Source organism: Sinocyclocheilus anshuiensis, unplaced genomic scaffold, assembly GCF_001515605.1.
Source record: "Sinocyclocheilus anshuiensis isolate Anshui unplaced genomic scaffold, SAMN03320099.WGS_v1.1 scaffold1468, whole genome shotgun sequence".
NCBI lineage: Eukaryota > Metazoa > Chordata > Actinopteri > Cypriniformes > Cyprinidae > Sinocyclocheilus > Sinocyclocheilus anshuiensis.
In genome coordinates, this window is record NW_015546129.1 from 246,556 (window position 1) to 265,388 (window position 18,833).

General features: G+C 36.5%; 1 protein-coding gene across 1 annotated transcript in view; it reads right to left on the reverse strand.

Annotated features, from left to right (window-relative positions):
- Positions 1–18,833, reverse strand: part of LOC107701041 (neogenin-like) — an 81,598-nt gene that overhangs the window by 50,935 nt on the left and 11,830 nt on the right. Inside the window, exons 3-4 of the mRNA XM_016502957.1 lie at positions 6,292–6,567; positions 5,491–5,641 (exon numbers count right to left, since the gene is read on the reverse strand). Of these exons, the coding sequence (XP_016358443.1) occupies positions 5,491–5,641; positions 6,292–6,567 (427 nt within the window). The remainder of the gene's footprint in view (positions 1–5,490; positions 5,642–6,291; positions 6,568–18,833) is intronic.

Sequence of the window (18,833 nt, forward strand, 5' to 3'; positions counted from 1 at the left end):
CAAACATCCATCGCAAAACTGCTCAGTCTCTAGCTGCTTTATCTACGTCACTGAGGACAAAAAGTGTTCTTGTCACTGAAGCAAGCGATTTGCATTCATCCCAAGAATTCCTCCGTGATCCGCTGGCTTTCTGTAAAGCACTAAACAGCATTCCGGCTCTAATCCATGTGATTCAAAGGTGAGATAAGACAATTACAGCTGTGTGATGATCTGGGTCGACCCCTGTCAGCTTCCTGGTCATATCCTACACTCTTTAAATGATTACAAACATGGAGAATCTGGCCTCAGATCAGAAAGCGTTTATCTGACCCGTCTGGCCAGAAATCACTCAAGGGATTGGCTATAAATGAGCGTTTATGCACGGCCTGTAATGAATGAGCGTCTGAGCTGATAAGGAGGTTTTAACACCAACACACCATGATTTGTTTATTCAGTTCCTGCGAGCCGTCCGACAATCTCCAGATTAGACTCACAACAACATGCCAGAGAAGCAAACAATGGAGGACAGCGAAGAATGTGACTTATTCAACACTGGTTCTGCATGATGAATTGAAGGCCTCTAAACACACAAGATTTTTACATTTTAAGCTTTCAGTCTTCATTCTTGGTGTTTTTCTACCTTAAAAGCTTAGTTAATGCAATAAGCAAAATTGTCAGTTTACTCTCCCCTCGTGTCATTCTAAACCAGTATGCTACTATTTATTTACATTTTTTTTAAACTTATTTATTTTTAAGAATTTTCACGCAGTTCCATTTCAGTCAACAGTTTATAGTGACCTCTACAGGGGTAAAATTATTATAATTTTTTTATGTATATAACAAGGTAACATAACATTTAAAAAGGCGACAAAGGAACAATAAAAATAAATAAATAAAAATAATGAAATTTAAGAATTTTCATGAAGTTCTATTGCAAACCACAATTTATAGTGACCTCTAGATGGATAAAAATATATAAAAATATAAAAATAAAGATATATATATATATATATATATATATAGACTTTCAAATACGTTATATATAATGTATATAACTTCTTATGTGTGTATAACTTCTTATATTATATATAATGTATATAACTTCTTATAGTTTAATAAAATAATTTTTACATTTTTCAATATTTTTAACCATCTAGAGGTCACTATAAACTGTTGATTGGAACAGAACTGTGTAAAAAAGAAAAACAAACAAATAGCAGCATTTATTTAATTTTTCAAATTAGTGAATTTTTTTTTTTTTTAATTCTAAATTTAAATTTAGTGTTTTTAAATTCTTATGTTTTTAAAGACTAAGTTTAAGTGAGCTTTAGATGACAGGAAAGGTAAATTAAATGAAAAAAAAAAAATCAAGAAATAATCATGCACAATTAAATATGCAATATCTGTGATATCCAATATGGACTTGAAAAAACTTTAGAGATTTTATAATAAATCACATCCTCAATTTTGATCTGTTTGTCACACAAAGCTATCGTGTAACTTGAAATGCAACTTTAAGGTTCATTAAAAATCCTATATTAGTGCTCCAAATGTCTGAAACATAACAGAAAAATCCATTTTTAGGCAAACTATTCTTTAAAATCATTATAGTCAGTCAAAACCCAATCTCCTATGAGAGAAGAGGAGTCTTCACTCACACTGGGGTAAAGCACTGAAACTCTACAGGGAAAAACCGAAACTCTGAAGGGGAGATCTGGATTACACACACGCAGATACACACTGACACACATTCACACGGAACAGTGATGTTGTCTGAGCCATGATGGACTCTGTCTACCCCTCTGAGAGGCTGGGCATTGTGGGTAATATGACATTATTAGAATGTATCCAGCATCAGGAATACATTACATCGCCCGAAGACCGCATACATACACCCACACAGGACAGTTTTGCTCTGCTTCCATACACTTTCATTCTCCCTTTCTGGATTTCATTTCTCAAACCACTTTCCTTCTACAATTCCCAAATTGTATTCCAAAATTAAATGTATAAAAGAAAGGAAAACATCATTAATTTTGCATGGGCTGCAGCAGGGATGGAGCTTTCGTAAATGGAGTCTGTCAGCAATCATCAGTCCTGCACAGACAACCGGCAAAGAACCGCAATTAGACGTTGAGCCGCTTTCAATCGACAGCGCAAACTGACAACAAGCCTCATCGGAGGAAGCCGAGAGAGACGAGGTCGGATGCAGTGCACGCGAGCTGAAGCGGGTAGTTAGCGGCTTAAACAGGTCATGATTAGTCTGCTCAGCTCTTTGATACGATCAATTCAATCTTTATGGAACACGTCGTTTGAAATTACGGTGGGCGTGATCAAAGCAGCGAGGATGCATTCCAACAGACAGCAGCAGAACGGGGCTGAATCTCAACCAAACTGAATTAAATTCTATGAAGACAATGGCTCTGGTCCAAACACTAATCAGCTGCCTACATAGACAGCATTGTAATGCACCATTGGCATTGATGCTGCTGCAAAAATAATTTCATCCAGGATGATTTTCATTTTTATTATTTTTCGTAAATAATTAAAATCAATAATAGTAATAATAATTACATATATATATATATATATATATATATATATATATAATGATTTAGTTACTAATGTGCAAAAAAGCATGACTAAAACGGTTATTAAATACAGGTCCTGTATATTGAGTAAAGGACACACACATGAAGATAATCTGTTTCTAGAATTAAATGTATAAAAGAAAGGAAAACATCATTAATTTTGCATGGGCTGCAGCAGGGATGGAGCTTTATCCCTGATCTTATTAGGGCAGCAAGTGTCAGAAAAGAGGCCGAGTGTATGCCATCCATTAGCAAGTCTAGAGGTTTCCTACATACAACACCTACGAAATCCTCCAATCTGATTCACATCTGATACGCTCAGGCTTCTGTGTGTTTTCATCATGAAAAAGAAATATGAAGATTCGATTTTTACATTTACTGAAGAAAATGGGAGTGACGTTCGCAACCACTGCGCAGAAATACTCGACACATTGCTAAGGGCATCAGTGCTGCTACTGTTAACTTAATCTATTCAAAATCATTTTCGTTAATTGAAATAAAGCTGAAACAAAATAAAATATAAATATTGGATGAAACACTTAAAATAACTGCCAAGGCAGCATTTCTATTATTCTATTCTATTATTAATATTTCTATTATTTGGTTACTTGTGCCCTGTTGTTCTTACAATAATAAATGACTCCTTGGCCACTGGTTTTGTGCCAACAGCACTTAAAACTGCTGCTGTCACTCACATATTAAAAAAGCAAAAAAGTGATTCAAACAATTCTCAGTAACTTTCGTCCAAATTCTCATCTTCCATTTATTGCTAAAATTTTAGAGGGTGTTGTTTCGTCTCAATTACACATCCATTTAACGGTCAATAATCTGTTTGAGCCTTTTCAATCTGGGTTTAGGAAACTGCACAGCACTAAAACAGCCTTTGTTAAAGTTGTTAATGACTTACTGTTAGCGTCTGATTCTAGCGCTCTTTCGATTCTCATCTTACTCGATCTTAGTTCAGCCTTCGACACTGTTGACCACATGCTTTTACTTAATCGACTGGAAACTGTCTTTGGTGTATCTGGGACTGTCCTAACTATTAAGATCCCTTAAACTCAGCTACCACTTCTATGCTGATGATACTCAGATTTATATACATTCTCAACCTGGTCAATTTGTCGATGTCTCTCATCTTTCCAACTGTATTTCTGAGATTAAGTTGTGGATGTCTACCAATTTTCTGTGTCCAAATAGCTCTAAAACTTTATAGATCTATGAGTTGATGGTGTTGCCCTAGAGCTACACAGTAAACTAAAAATCTTGGTGTTATCTTTGACGCCACCCTTTCATTCGAGTCTTTTGTACAGAACACGGTAAAGACCTCCTTTTTTCATCTTAGAAATATTGTACGTATTCAGCCTATGTTGCCCTTTTATGTTGCTGAAAAATATATTAAATCTTTTGTTTTCTCACGAATTGATTATTGCAATGCTCTCCTTGTTGGAGTGTCCAAATCCTCTCTTAACAAATTGCAAAACTTGCAGAATTCAGCAACTAGAATTTTAACTGGGGCTAGGGCTGGCGACCAAATAAGGCGACCTGTTTTGAAGACGTTACACTGGCTCCCTGTTAAATACTGTATAGATTTTAAAATCCTAATGCTTATATACAAGGCTCTGCATAGTCTCGCTCCACAGTATCTGTCAGATCTTTTAACTCCTTATACGCCAATTCGCAATTTACGATCTTCTCAGCACGGTCTCTTAGTTGTTCCCAAAACACGGTTGCGATCCAGGGGTGACAGGGCCTTTTCAATGCATGCTCCAAACTTTGATATTTTCAATTATTTATTTATTTTATTTTTTTGTGATTGTCTCAGTTGGGTTACAGGCTTTGGAAATTTCAGATAAATATTCCTGTTATATATTTTGGGTGCATTTGTGAGTTAATAATGAACCGTCCGATTTACACCCCTAATTCTGCTGCTGGTGTTTCTATGATATTCTGGTCTGTTGATATGATTTGAAGTGTTATATGTCATTTTCACGTTTAATACTCAGTTCTAGTGATTAACCCCTAACCCTCATTATGCTCAATAGTAATACTACGGTTTAGATCTCTATTAATCGAATCCACTGTATGTTGGCAGAGATCAGTCAGTTCTGCTGTTGACCTTGAAAGCTTTGAGTTTGCTACATCTGGATGCAGGCTGTAGATCAGTATATGCAGAAATATAACCCTAGTGTGCAAGGGTATAAAACACAAAGGGTCAGGAAATGAAAAGAGACAAAGCGGCAATAAAAAGCATGTAATCGCTTCTGCACGTCCACAATGCAAACATTACCAAACCCACGGCTGAAATCACATCAGGGTAAATATACCAGCACAGAGGACGTAATAATGAACGACAGAGCGCTATGCCGCTGACAGCCCATTTACATGCCGTGACAATCGAGTCCTTTCTACATTATTCATGTGCACCGGATGACAACAGCAAACCCTCCCCTGGAAAACCAAGCCAGAGAGAGGACATCGGCTATCCTGCAAACTATGTAATGCAATTTACGGCGTGTGTGACTTTAGATGAAGCCACGTTCCAGATAAGAGCATCATAACTATGCAAAATGACACAATAACATCATTTACACAGGCGTCAGTAATTACCTCTGCCAGATAATACGGATATTTTACGCTGAGGAATTTGGACAGACGTTGAATAGTTGATAGCGCGATTAAGAGCGACTGAATGGATTATTTTTGTGTGCTCTGTGGCGAGTTTGCTTTAGTATGCCAGACCATGCCGAGTGTGTGACTGAACGCTGATGGATCTGAGGCAGCGCTCTGATCTCATACCTGTACGCATTTCTTGCATCCAGCCAAGAATTCGACAGGAAACTGCGTGATTCTCTGTGCCTACAAGATTTATTTGCGTTTTTACTCATGGGTTCATGCAAACACAAAGTTCTGATACGCTTACCTCTCGTCAATCGGCCGGTCGTTAAACGTCCAGCGAATCACTGGCAGGGGGTATCCCTTCATGACGCATGGCAACAACACGCTCTCCCCGAAAACCTTCGCCACAGCAACGGGGCCCTGGAGAGTCTCCAATTTTTCTTCAACACCCGAATCTGCAAAGACACACACAAATGTGATTGCACAAAAAAAGCACACGTGACTACAAAAATAACATTTAAAAAATATATTATAAAATGAGTGCTGTCAAACGATTAATGGTGATTAATCGCATACAAAATACAAGTTTTTGTTTGCATAATATATGTGTGTTCTGTGTATATTTATTATGTATATATAAAAACACACACATACAGTATATATTTTGATACACAAACACACATATACATTATATCTAAATATATTTTAATAATATATTTTCTAATATATTTTTATAACATATACATTATATATATAAATTTGCAATTCGATAAATCAATAAAATAACACAAAAAATGTATAATAAGAATAATAATAAGAATAAATGTATTTTTTTATTACCATTATTTTCATTGTTACAATATTTTAAGGTTTTAAATTATTAAAAATGTAAAAATGTTACATCTATAATTTAATGTTTAGATTCTCCATTGGGCAAACAACTTCTCACTATAGGAATTTCAAGGTAAACACTATATGCAAGAAACTTCCATGCATATACCTATGCTGATAAAAGGTATACGATTACATGCAGATATGTGAAAAATTCTAGTCATTTCATTACAGGTTTCCCTGAACCTATGAAATGAGTTTTGTCTGTGTGTACCTGCAGACACCTGTAGTTCTGCCTCGTCTGTGGTTTTGGCCGGTCCCAGAGCATCTATGGTGCAGCGGTAGAGTCCGGCGTCGCTCTGGGAGCCGTTGCTGATGACCAGAGCTCCGCTGGGCAGCTGTATGACCCTGCCGTCGAGCTCCACGGGCCGACCGTCCCTCTCCCAGCGGGTGAACGGGACCAGCTCCTCCGTCACCTCACAGCTCAGCATCTCAGTGCCGCCCGAGCACACAGACACACCCTCCGGCTGACTGAGGAAGCGTGGAAGTCCTGCGAGAACGCATGAGCTAGCTGCGTTACATTCCTACAGTAAAGCTCATTCAATCTCTACACTGACAGAATGAAGAAATTAAGCGAGAACAACTGAAATAACGAACCCTGGGGAGCTACAGACGGAGATTGGATGCTTTGCTAACTCTAGAGAAATTAAGTAAATAACACTAATGGTGTTGTCAAACCAATTAGCAAGTAAACTTGGGAGACGAGCAGCCATTAAGCATGTTTGAACAGCACAGCGGAGGGTCTGTTCACGATTATATTCCACTCATTTTATTAATACACTGATTAATGCATGTTAATTAATTAAAGAGGCTAATTCCATTGTAGAGAAACAGATTTGTCTTCAAATTTCAGCTTACTAATTTAAATTGAATTTATTCAAACCCTGACCCGAATTAACATTCATTTCAAATAAGGGATAAAAGAACAGTTTTAAAGGAATTGACTCTTTACTGTTGAGAGATTTAAGCGTATTAGATGAGGTTAATACTGAAAGCGAGAAAACTGCTTTAATAATCATGACTGCAGCAAGAATTAAATTATTTATTATTATTTAAAAATGGTAAACGGCGAGCAAATCTTAACACAATATTAAATAAAAAACACTCAATAATAAATATTAATGTTTATGTAGGTAATTTTCAAAACACACATTTATATTTTAAAAAATTCTAAATGATTCTAAAAAGTTTAGAATACACACATATAACTAAAATAATAATAATAAAAAACATGTATAAAGATAAAAAATTTAAACGAGACTTTTAAATTCTTGTTTTTTTTTCTCCTTTGTTTTGAATATGACAAAGGTAAGTAATGTTTGGAGAATAGAAAGATTTAATGAACAAATACTCATTTAGCACAAGAGTGTGTTGAATGTTTAATATTTCATATAAAAGGAAAACTCTTTGTGCCATTAATTGCTTTGAAACTCACTAAAAAAGTGAACATCAAAAGATGAAGCACAAACAAACAGATCGTAAACATGACTGAGAATCCTTACGAGATTCACACACAAACACCAAGAAGATAAAATTTTTTATTTCTCTCGTCTTTAATCTCATGGTATCGAGTCTGCAGAAGTTCAAAGATGTTCCTGAAGTCTGTGGAAGAACTTTATAATTCACCGTGCAGACGCACTCTCTCTAACAGCTGAATGTATGAGAGCCGAGAGCGTCTCTGACATCCTAATGTTCTCCTGGGCTATTTATGTGTCCTGGCTGATGTAGGACTTGTTGTGGTCTAGAAGCACTAGAGTGGTGTGTGTGTGTGTGCTGAGAGGTCTGTAAATTAGCCCGAGCCTACGACACGATTCACAGACATACACACACATCGTGCTTTTAATGGGACACAAAATCCCAGAGTGCCGACGCAACAGGCCTGAAGACACGACACCTTCACTGGCAGAAAAGTGACTGCATCAGGACTCAAGCTGGGCAAATAAGGACAGAACAATGTGCCGTTGGCAGACACAGCCACTGCGTAAACAGTTTACTGAGCCTGTCAGAGAGAAACTCCATGTGTAAATGTACAGTTCACATAAGCAAACATACATTCAGACTACACAAACACTAATACTCCATCTGCAGTGATAAGACAATCAGAAACACACAAATCACACACACTGACGAACCCTACCAATACACACATGCATTCATTCATATGCACACACAACCACGCAAACTCACTTCGCTTAGTCAAGACAAGTACTAGTACTAAACTTGGGGTTAGCTGTTGTTCAAACCTATGACACTAAGTATTAACTTTCAGCAATGTGCAAAAAAACTTTCAGATCACCTTAGCAACTACATAGCAAATAAATAAACAAATAAAAGTACACAGCCAACTACACAGCAACTCACTGGCAATTGCAACCGCATGGCAACACACTAGCAACCGCATAAGAACATGTTAAAAGCCACTCAGAAAACCCTAACAATCACTTCGCAATTCCCCAGCAACCACAACTTGCTTTAAAAAAAACAAAAAAACTCAAAACACCCCAGCAACCACAAAGCAAAAAAGATACTTTTGTAACCACATAGCAAATGTGGGGGAAGTCGTGGCCTAATGGTTAGAGAGTCGGACTCATAACCCAAAGGTTGTGGGTTCGAGTCTCGTACCGGCAGGGATTGTAGGTGGGGGGAGTGAATGTACAGCGCTCTCTCCCACCTTCGATACCACGACTGAGGTGCCCTTGAGCAAGGCACCGAACCCCCAACTGCTCCCCGGGCGCCGCAGCATAAATGGCTGCCCACTGCTCCGGGTGTGTGTTCACGGTTTGTGTGTTCACTGCTGTGTGTGTGCACTTTGAATGGCATAAATGCAGAGCACTAATTCCGAGTATGGGTCACCATACTTGGCCACATGTCACGTCACTTTCAAATCACTGACAACCACTCACAACAACCTAGCAACCACAGAGAAACAATAAAACCACTCAAAACACCCTCACAACTCCCAGGCAACCACAAACATTCCAGCAGCTATATAGCAATGTGCTTAAAAACATTTAAAATACCCTAGCGACTGCATAGCAACACACTGGCAACCACAGTAAAGCCATGGCAACCACTCACAGCAACCACACAGCAATGTTCTAAAGAACATTTAAAATCCCCTAGCGACTGCATAGCAACACACTAACAGTCACTCGGAACTCTATCAGGCTGTGAACTCTATCACCCCAGCAACTACATAGCAACGTGTTAAAAAAACAACTTGAACACATTTTCATCTGCATAGCAACCACATAGCAACACATCAAAACCCACTCAGAACACTCTAACAACCATCATGCAACTACACAGCATTGTGCTAAAAAAAAACAATTAAAACACCCTAGCAACTAGGGCTGCACAATTAATCGAATTTCTAATCGAGATTACAATTACAGATGTCACAATTACGTAATCGTTCAATTAATTCATAAGTCCACTTATGTTATTCTGCGTGCATCAGATGTGTTTTTTTCTTTCTACAGTTTATCTTATGGGTTTTTCCATTGTTTTAATTTTAGTTTTAACATTATAATACCATGCATATTTTTACTTTTTTATTTAAAGAAGAAACCAATCCATTGTAGAGTTGACATTTGAGGCTTAATGTTATAGAAAAGCACTAAAAGTTTTTCAGTTAGAGTGTTTTCAGCTTGTTTATTTTCATATAAAAATATGGCATGCAGTTGCTTCAAACAATGGTATAAACATAATTCAATGTAAATTGTGATAATTGTAATTAATAATCGCAATTATAAACTAGGGCTGTCAAAAAAATTTTGAATTTCGAATATTCGTCGAATTTAAAATAAAAATCCACATTCGAATGCAAAAACGTCACATTCGAATTTTAGGTGTGCGTCAAGGCCAAAGTATACTTCGGCCGTCCGCGTCCGCGCACCGTCCGCATTACGTCATTTTAGTCATCAGGAGGTCTCGCGGAGAGCCGCGCATTCCGTCCGCATGCAGGCAATTTTTGAGACCGCGCGGATGGTACGCGTACAACAGCGCATGGTACTGCGCATATGTGTCGAGCTCGTCTGTCCGTGCTCATCCTCGGTTGAGTATACTTTGAAAGCTGTGCGGACGCGGCTGTGCAAGTAAAGTGAAACTGTGGAAAGTGAAGTATACTCGGGCCTTCAGGCAGCCTTATCAGTGGCGCACGAAATGCGACGACGATGTAAGCACTTTTTCAGTTATTTGCTTTTGTTAGCCTATCCAGTTGAACCCACTAGATGCGGTGCTGCTACGTTGTTCATTCAAAATATTGCTGGAAAAAAGAACATCAATGTGGAGATGTTGTATACGTCAAAACCGAAACCAACCAGTTCACACAGAACGCATGTTTATCACATTTTCATGTAAGTTCAACTTTTTAAAAACCTGTCTCAAGACTTTATGGCGGGTTTTCCCCATCCTACCGATGTAAGTGTCATTGCATTTTAATGCTTTTGTTACCCTGTCCAGTTGAACCCACTAGATGCGGCGCTGCAACGTTGTTGATTCAAAATATTGCAGAAAAAGAGAACAATCAATGCGGGGGAAGATGTTGTTTACGTCAAAACCGAAACCAAGCCATTCACACAGAACGCATATTTATCACATTTTCTAGAGCAGTGGTTCCCAAACTTTTTGCAGCGTGCACCCCTTTATAATGTTTGACACGTCAAGCACCCCAACCACCGTACTCCGGTTAAACACCACATTTTTTACTGCAATACAAGTATAAATAAAAGTATTCACTGTATACAGGGCTTGACATTAACTCTTTTGCTCACCAGCCACTGTGGTTAGTGGTTTTCCAAAATTACTAGCCACTCAGCATTTTCACTATCAATTACTCCACCGGCCTCGCTCCATTCCCACGGATCTCGGCCCCGCCCCCACTCGTCACATATACATATAATTGTTTAAGAAACTTTATTAATTATATATGGTTTATAAGCATTATTTTAAACATTATGCACTTTTTTCACAGATAGTCGTGTACTCTTGTGGCCTCAGGAGAGAAGCCAACAGTTCCCCCCCCAACTGAAATTATGCCTTTTAAATTAGAATATAATTCGAATATTGATAATATTTAAGTAAAAAATTCAAATTTAGTTTTTCAGCTATTTTGACAGCCCTATTATAAACTCGAGGGAATAATCGACAATTATGAATTCGTCATAATCGTAAATCCCTACCAGCAACCACATAACAAACTAAAAGCCACAGAATCTTCTGAAAAGTCTAACAAGCGCCTTTCAACTTCCAAGCGCCCCAGCAACTGCACAGCAACATGCTAAAAAACAACCTGAACACATTTTCATCTGCAGAGCAACCACATAACAACACCCTAGCATTGTGATGGCTAGTTTTGTACCGGCTTGCAACACTCATGTTCCTCTAGCGCATTCATTCATTCATTCATTCGTTGATTCACACAGAATCTTGTGAAGCTGAGCGACAGAACATCAAACAGCTGCTCTGTCAACCTGCTGGTATTTTGAGAAGGAATACGTAAAAATCCCAGCACACCACAGACACAAAACACAGACGCACTGGAGGAGTGAAGATGCCAGAGTATCTGCCTGCAGCCCACATCAATAGCAAACACGAGTGTGTGTGAGTGTGTTTGTGCAAGCGTGCAGCTCCAGCTAACAATGTCGTGTGTGATCCGTCCACATGCTGAACGCACGTCGGCAAAGATCCGGCCTCCGATCTCACTGCATCCATCCCTGATGTGACGGAGAGACACCGGAGGGGGATCATTAAACCGTCTACAGCCTGAAGGCAGACAAATCCATCCACACACACACACTCACGAACAAATACACAAACACGCCAGACATTCACACAACAGCTCTGAGGCCAGTTCACATTTCTCTCTCTGGAGCGTGTGATTCTGTTCGGTTCTTTCACTCTGAGTTATGAATGAACAGTTGGTGTTTTAAGGACTTCCTAGACTTTCTAAGAGCTTGAGCTTTACAACACATCACACAGTGCTGAGAGCCGATGAGATATGACCAAACATTTTTCGTTTTTAAAACATTATTATTATTATTATTATTGCTGCAACCAGTGTAATTTTGTCGTCAAAATTACTGACATAAATGTTTTATAATTAAGAGTTTTTTTGTCAATGAGAAGGACAAAAAAAATGCCATTGTGATGATAATTAAATGATTTGGTAACACTTTCTATGAAGCACATATTTATAAGGGTATTCTTAGGGCATTATAATGAATGCATATTGCATTATAAAAAAAACTTATATGTTGTTTCATCTCAAATAATCATAACAACAATTATAATACATTATAAAACTTGCTTATTTGTGGTTCTAACTTTTATGAGTATGATTATTTATAACATGCAATAAACACCATGTTAAATCCACTTAATGGATTATAAGTCTCATATCTTGACATCATTTATTTAAGATTTGTACAGTATCTTACTATCTTATTGATATTACAATAAATATAGTTAAAATCAAATGTGCCATATTACACATTCATCTGACCAGATATCTGATCTTATGGCTGTTTAAGAAAAAAATAATATTAATATAGCTGTTGTTGTTGTTTATAAGTGGTCTTAAGTAAAGTAACAAGTTAACAATGACAAGATATGATAGTTACAATACATTATAAATATGGGAAATATAATCCATTGTAAGTTAAGTGGATGCATTGTGTTCATTGTGTGTTATAAATCATCATACTCTTAAAAGTTATAACCAAAAAATAAGTAAATATCATAATGCATTAAAACTGTTGTTATGATTACTCATGAAATGATACAACATATTATAAGGTTTTTAATAATGCATTATTCATTCATTATAATGCCTTAAGAATATTCTTATAATGTATTATAAATACGGGCTTCATAGAAAATGTTACCAATGATTTTAAACCAAATAAACTGCTGATGAAAATATTATGAGGAAAACATAACAGCTAGTGTTTATGAAATAATGAAATATAAATGTGCAATTCTGAGAATTGTTAGAAAAAGTTTATATTGTGAGTTTATATCATACAATTCAATGTATTTTTCTTAGAATTGTGAGCTTATGTTTCACATTTCCAAAAAAAAAAAAAATAAATTCACAACTGCAAGAAAAAAGTCTGAAATATGATATATAAACTTGCAATGGTAAGAAACGAATTGTGAGATAAAAATTCACAATTACCATGTATGGAAATAAACTTCCATCTAAAGATCTAAAGGAACCATTTCCAATGTTACGAATCTTTTGTGTAAAGAAAAGATTCAATGGATGTTTTCTTCATGGAACCACAGATGCCAATAAAGAGGCTTTATTTTTGAGTGACCGTGAACACACGCTTCTCCGTATGTGATCGGAGGATTCCTGACGCATGCTTGAGAAATACCAAGATGTTGTCACATTAGAGATCACCCTCAAAAAAGTCTGTTGGGCCCAGAAAGCCTCTTTCCAAAGCGCTGGTGAGGACTGAAACCTCCTCTGTATCTCTGTACCCTTCTCACCTTCCACCGCAGAGCAAACAGACAGAAAAAGCTCCTCCATTCATCTGTGGATTTCATCCGCCCTCCGCTAACATTTGCTGCTGCGGTTCCCTCCCCCACGGGTCCGAGCGCTCCAAAAGCAACACGAGACCTCACACGCGCTCACAGGGGGAGTGTAAACAGGGCAGGCGCTAACAGGACACTCCCGAGACCACACAGGGTCCCATTCAGATGCACGACGCGGCTCAGAGTTGCCACACAAACAGCTTTCAGTGTGACGGCCTGATGGTACTGCAAACTGAGACCCAACTCCTGATTTACATGTAAAATAGGGTGGTATTTTTAAAGGAACGGTTCATTTAAAAATGACAGTATCTACTCAACGTACTTTATTCTGAGCAACACAAAAGTAGATGAAGAGTCTGTGAAGTGACCAAAATGTTATTTCTTATTTTTAGACAATATATCAAATGTTTGTATTTATTTATTTCTCCTTAATTAATAAAAATATATCATTTTGCATTAATTTCTCATTAACTAAAATACTATTTTCATTGACTAAATTGAAATTTACAAAATCTTAATTTTAAATTATTTTTAAAAACATTTTAATATTAAAACTGACATTAAAAATAATTATAAATAGATTACATTTTAATTTAAAAAGTACATTTGTATTAAGAATAAAATTACAACATTTTTAAAATTTACTTTCAGACTTACTTTCTTCCGAGCAACACAAAAGATGTTTTGAAGAGTCTGTAAAGTGATCAAAATGTTATGATTTTTAGATGATGTATAAAATGTATATTTATTTATATTTGTTATAAATATAAAATATTTGAACTGATTTCTTGTCAAAGCTGTCAATAGTTTTCATTAAATATTTTACATTATTCAAATTGACTATAAATGAATTTTAAATGTGAAAACGTTTTACATTTTTAAGATTAAAATTGACATAAAAAAAAGTACTATCAGGCTTACTTTCTTCCAACACGAGAGGAGATTTTGAAAGTCTATGAAGTGACTCTGTGCTATGAAGTTTTGATGGACAAAATAGAAGCATAAAAGTAGTTCATATGCCAGATGTGTTATATTTTAGTTTTTCTTAAGTCATACAACAATGCTTATCTAAAGCAATGTATTCTATATAGCAAATCTCAGCTGTGAGATTGTTTATATTGCTGTAAACTGAACTATTGCACAGCTCTATATTCACTGAAAAAAAAAACTGGTGTAGAAACAACTTTCATTTAGAAAATAAATGTAAAATTACTAATAAATTTCACAAACAATTACATAGAAACGACAAGTAACACATTAAACTAATGTCTTCAGACGTCCTGGTCATTACATGGGTGATTCTATAATTGGAGATACATTTGGCATTGCAGAAAGTTAAGAAATAAAATAATTAAAAATATAACCATTTGAAAATAGCAGAAAAAAAATTATGACTTCGGACACCAAATGTACCTACAATTATCGAATCACTCACATGCATCTATAGAGCAAACAAACGAAGGTGGGTAAGTGACAGGATTTGCATTCATTCAAGCTCTCTTGAATTTCTGATCTCACATTAAGAGTAAATTTGAGACTTAGTAATGCAGTCAGATGCTAAACTTCACACGAGAGATGAGAAACAATAACCGCGGCGGTAATAGAAATATTTTCAAGCCCTAAAGCTAAAAATGCACTGAAAGGTGTGAAAAGCATTAGAGACAGACAGCAGGAGCGTAATGAGTCCGAGGACAGAAACGCTCTGACAAACGAGCGGCTCAAATCGATACGTGTGCTTCACTAATGTAAAATCAATCACAGGAGAGGAGGAGAGGAAGTGAGAGCCCTCGACACTGAAACAAAGAGGAGCTGCCATTGTTGGCGGAGCAAACGCTTGAATATAAATGACTGTGCCACTGCACAGCTGTCACTATGGCAACACAAACATCTGGAGCACATGTGTGCGAAAATGATTCAACATTTGATGCATTTAAATGCAAACACACACAGTGTGCTTTCATTTACAGCCATGGGACTGAGGAGAATGTCTCAGATATGCTGGCTGTAACTAAAACTACTGATGCAACTAACTTCAGTAGCTTGACAAGCTGACAGTAGCTCAGCTTTCTCCAAAATACTGAAGATTCGCATTTGTGACCACAAAACCAGTCATAAGGGTCAATTTTTCGAAATTGAGATTTATACATCATCTGAAATCTGAATAAATAAGCTTTCCATTGATGTATGGTTTGTTAGGATAGGACAATATTTGGCCGAGATACAACTATTTGAAAATCTGGAATCTGAGGATGCAAAAAAATCTAAATATTGAGAAAATCGCCTTTAAAGTTGTCCAAATGAAGTTCTTAGCAATGCATATTACTAATCAAAAATTAAGTTTTAATATATTTACAGTAGGAAATTTACAAAATATCTTCATGGAACATGATCTTTACTTAATATCCTAATGATTTTTGGCATAAAAGAAAAATCAATAATTTTGACCCATACAATATATTTTTAGCTATTCCTTCAGGGAACGAGGGTTACACAAGTAACCGAGACGTTCCCTTGGTTTTGTGGACCAGGGTCACATATTCTAAGGCATTCATCCTCATAGCAAATGCATATATCACACACACACACACACACACACACACACACACTGAGTTACTGATTTATACAATGATAACACTAAATCAAACACACTGATTCATTCAACGAACTGAACAAGTGACTCTTTGTGAACGAGTCATTGAATTGTTTACTCGGTCAGTTTGCTCTAAAACACTGATTTATTCAGGAACAAAACACGTGACTCTTTGTGAGCGAGTCATTGAATTGTTCACTGAATCGATTTGCTCAAAAACACTGATTTATTCAGGAACTAAACAAGACTCCTTGTGAACGAGTCATTGAATTGTTCACTGAATCGATTTGCTCAAAAACACTGATTTATTCAGGAACTAAACAAGACTCCTTGTGAACGAGTAATTGAATTGTTCACTGAATCGATTCGCTCAAAAACAATGATTTATTCAGGAACTAAACAAGACTCTTTGTGGATGAGTCACTGAATCGTTCACTGAATCGATTTGATCAAAAACACTGATTTATTCAGGAACTAAACATGTGATTCTTTGTGAATAAATCATTGAGTTGATTCATTCAGGAACGAAATGTAAAGTTAGGCAAATAGGTAAACACAAAAGAAATTATAACAAAGCTGAAAATATATTAATGCACAGCAGAATTAACTATATATTTTGTTATAGAGAAGTAAAAATGCACTCGAGTCAGTGAACTGATTCATTCATAAATCCTCATTGTTTGTGACCCAGAAAAATGCCACTCTGATTAAAAATATATAGCGTACTACACTACTTAGAGGAGTTTGATGATAGTTCGCCTACTTTAAATGATAAGTGGCCTGGCATGGTACGGTTTCAAGGCATCTTCTCTCACGTTGCTCTCTTTCTGCTTTTAACATTCTGGCTTATTATCTGGGAGTGAAAAGGACGAAGGCATGCCATCAGAGCTCGGGTTTAAAACTCTCACCAATGCTCTGTGTTTAAGGACCTCATAACCAGAGCACAAAACAATCCTAGACTTTACTGCAATCCGTTCCTCTAAAATAGGACAGGAATGTTCAAAAGTGTAAATATATGCATGTGAAATTACCCACGGCCATCTGTAAATAATTCCTGAAGGCAAAAGAACCGTGAGCTGCAAATATTCACACGTGAGCCGACGATCTCCGGCAGAACGTGACTGTGTTAATCTTTAATATTTTAGTGACTGCGTAATGACCGCAGACTAATGACATATATGCTGTGTTTACTGAAGGCATTAATGGAGTCACAGAGCCGGCCACAGCATTAATTCACTTCCAGTGTTAATGAGGGAAACAGTGAGCACTTTTAATGCAGAAAGCAGAGTGGTGTTTGGTTTAAAAAGGTCCAGATGCATTAGCTGAAACCAGATGAAGTATATAAGGTGGGTGAGTTCGGGTCTAGAACAGCTTTCATTGAAAAGCAGAGCGCCTTAATGAATGCAGAAAGACTATAAGATGTCATTAAATAATGAATTTTCTTTCACCTTTCAGTTTGATGTACTAGGTAGACATACTCTGAACTGCAAAACTCTCTGTTCAGTCCAACCAGACTGCAAGTGGCAATGTAGAAACCAAGTAATTTTGCGACCTTGATGAAAGCCATTATGAAGGTCATTAAAGAAAGTCTTAAAGGTACAGTAGCAAAAACAGCCTCTTGAATTACAAAAGCGTGGAAAATGATAATTTCATGATGTTACTTGACTAACATTGTAAATGGATTAAAAAAACTAAAATTATAAATAAAAATATTAAAAATATGAAAATAAAATCATTTTATGACACAAACCTTGTAAAAATAAAATAAAAATAAAAGAATAATAGGCATTGTAAATAAATGCACTATAAATAAACAATGTTTTAAAAAAACTCATAAAAATAACAAATAAATAAAATTAGTATTATAAAACAGATAGTTCCGGTCCTTGATTCTGATTGGTTGAGCCAAGTTAGAAGCTGTTGTAAATTACTCTACAAACATACACCTTTGTTTACTTCTGTGTGTTGCTCGGCAAACACTTTGTAGCAACCACAACTGTTTCTGAGGAACTACATTGTTTGGTGGAAGAATACTGTTTTTATTAATATCATTACACTTTATTTGCTCCGTTTTATTTTGTGAAACCTTACTACGTATATGGAATAACCGTTTTATAAAAGCAATAAGCCCCGTGAAGCCGTGGTTTACAGTGAATTTATAACAGCTAAACCACGGCTTCTTGGGGCTTATTGCTTTAATAAAATACAGGTACATCTCAAAAAATTAGAATATCATGAAAAAGGTCAATATTTTTTGTCATTCATTTCAGAAAGTGAAACCCATATATTATATAGATTAATTACACAGAGTGAAATATTCAAGCCTTTATTTTTTGAAATTTTGATGATTATGGCTTACAGATAATGAAAACCCAAAATTCAGTGTCTCAGAAAATTAGAATATTACATAAGATCAATAAAAAAAAGGATATTTTAAACAGAAATGTCAGGCTTCTGAAAAGTATGTTCATTTCTATGCACTCAATACTTGGTTGGGCCTCCTTTTGCATGAATTACTGCATCAATGCGGCGTGGCATGGAGGCAATCAGCCTGTGGCACTGCTCAGGTGTAATGGAAGCCCAGGTTGCTTTGATAGCGGCCTTCAGGTCATCTGCATTGTTGG